Consider the following 8,839-nt stretch of genomic DNA (forward strand, 5'->3'; position numbering starts at 1 on the left):
ATTCTACAGATTTAGAAGTTTAAAAAAAGGCACATGTCCCCTTATAAGGTGGTATTAGTAACCCACTCCACACAGTGTCCACTTTGCGGCTGAGGTCCATTTTATAACCCAAACCCCTACACTGTAGCTCTGAAGGAAAAACAGGTTAGAATCTTACCCCTAACCCTAAATCTACACCAAAATCCTAATCCTTAACTCACCTTTACACTGAATGTAATTATTCTAATGACATCAGTGGGAGGCATGTGGTTGGTTCTCTTCAAAGCTACAGTAGAAGTGTTAGGAAAAACTTCATGTTAGCACAATTGGCGTCCTGGAATTATTGGACGCAACATTTTGGTGTCAAAGACGGAGTATAACTTTGTGCCGCTGGCCCCGTTCCTCGCCTCACGACAATGGAATAAATATTTTAGGACTAGCTGCGACTAAATTAGATGAGGATAACGACATGAAGTTAGCCATTATTTTTCGTACTCTCTGACCCTCGCAGAAGTTAACAGACTGTGTTGCATTGCTGGCCGGACATTTCGTCGCTCCACAGATTATTATAGTTTGGCCAATTATCTTTCACCAGCAACGGGCAAGTTTAAAGTCCTGTCAATTGAATGATTGGAAGACGAGATGCCAAAAATGTGATTCGCAACATACTGTACATTATAAAACTATTAAAAACATTCGGAAAAGCAGGTTCGAGATGCACACAATCCTTGGCGAGGGGAACAAAATCATTCAGAGTTTCTGCCGCTCCAGTTGGCGGATGAGTAACATTCCTCTAAGGGATCTCCCTCAATTGTGATGTTTCTAGAATGAAATAGGTCATTTTCTGGCTCTAACCATTCCGTGACCTCCCTCTTGCTCCCTCTGGGCCGATGGTGATGGGTAGAGGGGAATGGGGGGGCTTGAGGGGGTGGAGGGGGCGCGCTATCTGCCATGTTTCCCCTTTCATTCGCTTGTCTGTTGAAATGTTGGCATGCATCCTGGGTGCCTCGTGCGAAGCTCCCCAGAGGAGCCGTGCGTCTCGTTTGCCAACTCACTGGCGAGCGGGACCGGGGCAGACGATTCATTGTGGCTATTTATTGCGGCACTCCGACAAATTCCTGTACTTAAGGTGATGAAGAAAAGAAGCAAGTTTAACTCTGATTAATGTCTGCCTGCGGTGTGAACGGGGGCGGATGTTCTCATTTCCCGGCAGACGCGTCATCGCATTTGATCTAGTGTAAGTAATATTAGCATCTGTCTCCGGTGAGATGGCACATTTACCGACAAAAAGGGGATTAAGTACAAACTCAGACAAATATGAGCAGAGTGATGGCAGGGCAAATGTGGACTACCGGCAAGAACAGCCGTAAGAAGGAGAAATACCAGTCCTGTAAAGCTGCCTAGGTCTTTTTGTGAAGGAGTGAGGGGTTGGAGGTGATGGGTCGGGGTTTAGAGTTTAGGGTAGAGGTCGGCTGAATGAATGAACTGAAAAGGCAGACTTTCAACATTCCAACTTCCAATGTGTTGCATTAGGATTGCAAATTGGAAGTTGGAAGCAAGCAGTCTAAAATCCCTTCCAAGAGTATGTCTTCAGAGTATGTCGCCGAGGTTAGGGGATCTGATTGAGGATTAAGGCTAGACTTTAGGGTTGAGTTTAGGGTTAAGGTCAAGGTAAGGGGTTAGAAGTTTAAGATGCCAAGGTTGCTCCCTTCCCCCTTCTAATCTCCAAATATTGACGTTCTTATCTTATCCAAACACTGTCAAGACACCCAGCGGCGCATAATGACTCACCTTGACAGACATGCAAAACAGCACTGAAGCCCAACCTAAGCAAGGATTGGTCGCCCATGCACGGTCACACCTCCCGGCGGGCACACTTTCATCAGAGGTGACATCCGTCTGAACGCCGGCCAAGACCACTAACAACAAAGTAAAGAGGAGAGCACGGCCACCTTTGCTCACCGTTTCTATGCTACTACCGCATGCATAATTAATCATTCATAAACTAGCTGACCCAGCTGTTGCGGGGGAGTACAGCAAAAGTGTGGGTGTACTCGTGGGTGCGCACCCAGGGAGATGTTGTGAAAATGCAAATGTGTCGTATCCACTCGCAATTAAAATCCTAAAGCGCGAGGAGGCACGTTCCACCTGTGTCGCTCTGAAGTTGAGCTCGCCCACTGAAGTCAGTGACGGTACCGCAGCCATTACCAGGCAGAAGTGATTACGCAACCAGGCGGAACATTCCGGCTCCTTTGAAGCTCACCGCGGGGTGGCTATCCCTCCAAACTCATGCCGCGCTCGCTACTGTAAGACACGCCTGTCCCTACACTGTGTTTGGAGTGCAAACACTTTTATTATTACTGTACACACACACAGCAAGAAACCAGGTAGCTGCAGCCAAGCGGAGACTGTGGCACATGAGCACGTTGGGCTTTTTTGCAGCATATACTCAAATTTTAAGTGATGAATCAGCAGTGGCAAATGCTGTCAACACAACAGGACGGGAGAAGTGAAAGTCGAGTGTTAAACTTCACACTCCTAGTCAGTTCTGCTAATACCTTAAACACAATCACCATCCCCCGCCTCTGATACTACCTTCTTCAACACTCCGGCTTTGACCAGTACCTTTCACACAACACAGCAACCCGTGACAAATGCTTAAATTAATGACTTTAATAGGTAGCGTTACGCCATAGAATCTGAAAAGCTTAAAAGATCAGTACCTTCCACACTGAAAAGCGACATAAGTAAAAGCCAGCAAAAGCAGGCTTTGACAAGTACCTTTATCATAAAACAGCAACGTAGGACATACAGTGTAAATGGTCGCTGTCCAGCCTCTGATACTACCTGAGACTGGGATATTTGTACCTTTCGCACACAACAGTGACCCTGTGACAACAGCTAAAATTTTCTGACGTTGATAGGCAGTGTTACACCTCAGATACTATCTCCTTTCTTTTCCCGTCTTTAATGAGCATTTTGATTGGCCGCCATCCGGCCTCTAATATTATATCAGAAGCTGGGAAATCAGTACCTTTCACACAAAACAACTATGTAGGGAAAAAGTACCAAAAAAAGACAGCTGTGACGACCCCCAAAAACTGCAAAAAAATCCCGATTTTCATAGGCAGTGTGAATGGCAAACTAAGAAATTGGTACCTTTTCACACAGAATAAAACCTTGAGACCAAGCAATGGAAAAAGACAAAGCTAACCCCCCTTCCATAATGATATATTCCATGAGTTTCACAGATCATCTTCAATTACTCCTTACCATGATGGTACCTTTCATACAGCCACCCAGGAACACGTCAGTAAAAAAAACAGCTTGGACCACCACCATTCAGTGTTGATACCTTTTCCCACAGAACAGTGACACCATAGGAAGTGACCTATGAAGGCAGGAAATTTGTGGGTAAAAAAAAAAAATCAACCCTCCAGTTCCATATCAGTACTTTACCAGAAAAAAAGAAGACTTTTGCATGCAGTGTGAAAGGGGCTTTAAGCAAGTTATACTGTAGGCCCTTTTCACCCTGACTGTTAAAGCCATTTTTTCCCAATGCGTATAAAAAGTCAGGAAAATGTTCCAGATTCCCAGGTAATATCGTAGATAAGATGTTGGCAATGTGTAAGGTGTTACATTTTAGGGTTTAACACCAACTTTTCCCTCACATTTGTCTGAAAGGTACAGGCGAATAAATGACAACACTTGTGTTATGGCTCCACTTTTCCTGACACTCCCGTGTGAAAGGGGCTAAACTGTAATCTGTGTGCTACAAGCACAATAATAAACACATTGCTCAATGACGTGTCAATCAAACGGGAGCACGGCGGGATGTTTGATAGCGCGCCGCAGTGTGTACTCCATGTTTTTTTTTTTTCGTGCCCAACAGAGCGCATAAGACTCCTTTGCCAGCACTTGTTGACTATCAAATGTGTCCGACGCCCTCGGGTTTCTTCCTTGGCATGCTCTATCGCTCCGCCAGGTTTAGTGACAATCAGCCCAGCAGTTTGTTTGTTTTTTTGCATAAAATACTGAGATGTGAGCTGTGAACATACAAAAAACATGACAACATCCCCCCAAGCCAGGAAAAACACGAGAGTTGACAGAAGATTCTCCTTCAGCCTTTTCAAATAAACCATGCCAAGCTTCTGTGACCAATTCCCGACAGAAGTCTGCCAAAAAGTGATCCGTTTCAGCCTGGACACCCATTACAATGGAAATGTACCAATTAGCATGAAATTGGTGTGAATTATTTGAAGTAATTTTTTTCCCACGTTTTATTCTATTTTTGTCTAGAATGTGACAAGTCTGTCAACCAGTCAAACAAAATAGTAAATCTTACACCAGTAAACCGTACTATTACATCAACGGCCCTGTACCCTGCACAACTTTCAGGGACTGTCACAATGGAAGTGACCAAAAAACAGCATACCGTACGGAACCATGTATCATGTTTCCACCGAGTTCCACAGTTCAATTTGCCATGGTACAGTTTGGATCAGTAAGTGCCAAACAGGATTTGATTTGATTTCACCCTATCAGGCAGCCATACTTCACAAAGTAAACGCTGCTTAGTAAATGAGTAACCTGACAAAAGCTAGCCGAAAAGTGACTTGTTAAAATGAAAATGCCCAAAAAAATCTGTACTAAATAAACCAGTCCAGCTGATTAGGATTTGTACCATACAAGAAAACCATATTGTCCCATATTTTAGCAACCTGTTAAAATGTTAAAACTCTGCATATCATCTCAAAGTGAAGCATACTACATGGTGGAAATGCGGTGTGTGTGTGTGTGTGTGTGTGTGTGTGTGTGTGTGTGTGTGTGTGTGTGCGTGCGTGCGTGCGTGCGTGCGTGCGTGCGTGCGTGCGTGCGTGCGTGCGTGCGTGCGTGCGTGCGTGCGTGCGTGCGCATGCGTGAACTGTGAGTCACCTTTACACTCACGTATACATTTCAGTTTGCCACAATACAAAAAGTACAGATAAGGATTTGAACAGAGCACCCTCAAACACCAAACCACACTGTTAAATATTTTGGCCACCACTTAAAATGCCAAAAGAGACGCGAACTATACCATCCATAGGTACTGATCAGGATTCCATTTTCCACCCACTCAGATACCAAACTGAACTGTAAACCACATTTCAACTGAGCCTTAGACTTCACTTTGTCCTGGTAGAGGTAAGTGTTGATCAGGACTTGATGATAAGATGAACACACATTGGATATTTGATGTACCGCTTAAAATGCCAAAAATGATGTGTATCATATCAAAGTGAACAGGAATACATGGTGGAAATGAGGCCAAAGGTCCCTGGTGTGTGCTCCCATGAACACACACATGCCTCATACGTGGTGGGCTCAACTGGGGGTGTTGGGAGTGTCCCATGTGGTTAGTTGCACTCCAGTGCTCCCCTTGTTTTAATACAGGAAAACCGCAAAAAGCCTCAACAGATAAGAGGCAGAGCAAGAGAAAAAGCGGGATGCTGAGGGGAGAGCCCCCCAAGTAAAGGTGGGGGGGGTTAATGTCAGGTGGTACTCACCAAAGACCACATTGCTGCAAACCGCAGAGAGTAGCGTCATTATGCCGACAATCCATAACGGAGCTGATGGGAAAGCCATGCTTGGTCGCTTTGATATCCTGCTCGTTGGCCTCCAAATGGGGAGTGGGGGGGAGTTCACAGGAGGAGGCGAGGGGTGGGGTCCCGCTGGAGGTTACCTGCAGGAAAACGTCAGGGTGGTTATTGGTTTGTTATTGGTCTATTTTGACTCCCGCCGTGAATAAACGACCTCGCGCATACATCGATCGGCTTGGGTCATAACGCGCTGAAGGAGGAAAGTAGGGGATGGGGGGGGGGGGGGTGGGTGGAGGGGTATTGACGGTAATGGGCAAGAGAAGAATTATGGGGGGGGGGGGTGAGTAGGGTTCGAACGAAACCAAAACAACATTGGTGGACCACAAGTGCAATTAGTTTACCGCTTGAAATGCAGCACCGCGGTCGGAATAAGACAGTGAACAAAGATTTATTGCTGGAGACAGAGGCAAAGCCACTGGCGAGGCTAACGTTAGCATGTGTGTTTATGGTTGTTTCTTCAGTAGAAAAGGGTCAATAGAATGTCAAGAAGTGGTGCAAGTGGCGAGCTGTGCGGTGGAAAAGCGTCAATAGTGCTGTGCAGTGACAAAGCTTCAATAATGAGCACGAGGTGAGTAAGTCATTATTTGTAGGACTACTTTTTACTTTAAGTCACCTTTTGGCTACTTTAGCCATCTTTGTACGAGCAAAAAAGACTCAGTAACGAGTAGGACTGTGCAGTGGGAAAACGTCAATTATGAGCCTGTGATGACCCATCGTTTATTTTTAAGTTTCTTCGACATGACCTGGTTCTAGTTGTTTTTCTGCTTTTGTCATGACAGAGCATTCAAATGACGATCCTTGCAGTGGAAACCGTGTGGTGAAAAATAGTGTCAGTAACGTGCCATGCAGTGGAATATCATCAACCGAGCAACAAAAGGCTTCAATAGCGAGTTGCGCAGTGGGAAATGTGTCTGTCGTGCAGTGTAAAAGTGCCAATAGCCAAGCATGCAGTGAAAAATGGGTCAGTAGCGATCCATGCAGGAGAATGTCAATACACGCAGTGGAAAAGTGATCGTTGTGCAGTGCAAAAGTGTCAATAACAAACAGTTCAATTGAATATTGAGCTGTATTGGAAAATCATCAATTACAAGTGTGTCGCGGAAACGGATCAATTGTGATCCATTCAGTGGAAGCATTTAAAGGTACTGTAAAGCAACCAAAACATTTCTTTGAATTTTTAACCAGCCTGTCTTGAATGAATAATAAAAAAAAATAATCACCAAGTAAATAAATAAGGCCTCAAAGTCATGAAAAATAGAGCCCGCCTTCCAACTTGAGGACTGAAGCCGACCTTCACCTGTCAATCAAACATGTTCCTTCTTATAGTACACTCTAAAGTGCTTTTAGTCAGTTACAAGTTAAAAAAATATGCTCTAGAATTTTAATAAACAGTTAACATTAAGTGTCTTTTATGTGGGGACCCACACACAAAACCAAATAAGGTGCTAAATCGCTGCTAACATTGGATAACCGAGATGCGGTGGACCAAGCTCGTTAGCTGGCAACGAGCTTGGTTGTAGAGTTTTGGACGGACCCAACATCGGCACGTGAGCCCACTAGCGGCTAATAAGCTACTAGCCGCTAGTAGCACGACAATTAACAGTGCTCCGTGCGCCACGTGTGGCAAAACACCTCAGGGAAGATGCATCTTTGGGGGTTGTAGATGGCCACTGTCGTGATAGACGTGGGCCAAGGTCTTACAAACACGCAATTGCGAAGGATAGCCACAGATTAAATGACGGTGCTTGGTACATATAGGCTACAGTGGGGGAGGTCTGACACATGTCGTGAGCCCAAATGCGTCCCATTGCCCTATTTTAGCCACACCCACAAATCTGGACAAAAAGAGCTCAAAGATATATCTCAAAAACAATAAAGAAGGTGATTTCAAAGTGTTAACAGCCAAAGACTACGTTTACACTGCAGGGCTGACGCCTAATACAGATTGTTTTTCTTAACGCCAATCTTTTTATGTACAGTAGTTCACATCACAAAAACAAATGCAACTTCCATTGAATGGAATGTGTTCAGGAAATGACACATTTGTGGCAATTTCAAAGATGTTGTGCTCTTAGTTGTAAAGCATCTTCTTTTCACCATTTCTTCCGCCATTGATATTTCACGCTGTCTGATTTGACAAGCAATTGTGACATTTGTTGCCTTTTGATGACGTATAGGTCGGATGAGAGTGACCTGAGCGACTGCAGACTCATCGGATGCATATATTAAATTTATATCCACATACCAAAGAGGCCTGGGTTGGTCTTGGAAAAAATCTGAATTGTACTGTTGACATTGCATGGGGGGGGGGAGAGAATGGTACATGCCACACCTGGGCAAAATAATAATAATAAATCGGAAATTACCTGCAGTGTGAACATAGCCAAAGGCTAAACAGCAGGAAAAGCCTCCAGGCGACTTCCTGGTATGCTGCTAAGCAACCTCATCCAAATATCCAAGCTTGCGCCCGAGCATTGTCGTCCCTACGCCCTGGCCCGTGGTGAACACCAAGAAAACCAAGTGCCGTGTAAAAAGGCCTTGGAGGCATCAGCGGAGTGAGGTTCACTAACGCACAGTGCTAAGTCATCCGATGCACAGTTGCAAATAACAAACAGTGGGAAAACATCAATAGTGAGCACTGCCTTGGACTAGCAAGTCCTGCTGCTTAAAAATTCTCCATCCTTCTTCTACATTGCTTGTCATTAGGATTGTGGGTGAGCTGGAGCCGAGACCAGCTAACTTTTGGAGGCAGGCGGGGCGCACCCTGGACTGGTCGCTAGCCAATCGCAGAGAAAAGTGCAGTGCTAAAATGTTTATTGAGCAATGGAAGAAAAAAACATCAATTGCGAAGCATGCTAAACCGCATTAACTTGGCAGAGGAAATGGCTTTACCCAGCAATGTCAAAAGCATCAATGACTCGCAATATGCAGTGTAGTAAGCAAGCAAGTCGTGCGGCGTAAAAGGGGGCATCTTAGTTTACAAGCAGGGTGAAGTGAAGCTGGATAACTCCGCTTTTAATGAGAATTAACAAAGCAGCGCTCAGGTGCACCTGTCTCTCTCTCACACACGCGCACACACACACGCACACACATAATATCACGCTGTACACGCGCGCGTCTGAAAATAGCCGCGCGCGCGCACGCTCATTGTCACCGAGCGTCGCCTGCGGGACGGGCGGACGGTTAGGGCGGGGAAAGGGAGGAGGAGGGGGGTGTGGATA

At 45.2% G+C, this 8,839-nt stretch overlaps 1 protein-coding gene across 2 annotated transcripts in view; it reads right to left on the minus strand.

Moving 5' to 3' along the window:
- Nucleotides 1-8,839, minus strand: part of cadm3 (cell adhesion molecule 3) — a 134,735-nt gene that overhangs the window by 111,458 nt on the left and 14,438 nt on the right. For both annotated transcript variants that reach the window (XM_086077302.1, XM_086077303.1), the window contains one exon: nucleotides 5,526-5,701. In XM_086077302.1, the coding sequence (XP_085933428.1) occupies nucleotides 5,526-5,604 (79 nt within the window). In that variant the 5' untranslated portion in view covers nucleotides 5,605-5,701. The remainder of the gene's footprint in view (nucleotides 1-5,525; nucleotides 5,702-8,839) is intronic.

Source organism: Leptonotus elevatus, chromosome 1 (genome assembly GCF_054856555.1).
Source record: "Leptonotus elevatus isolate MCC_2025b chromosome 1, RoL_Lele_1.0, whole genome shotgun sequence".
Classification (NCBI taxonomy): domain Eukaryota; kingdom Metazoa; phylum Chordata; class Actinopteri; order Syngnathiformes; family Syngnathidae; genus Leptonotus; species Leptonotus elevatus.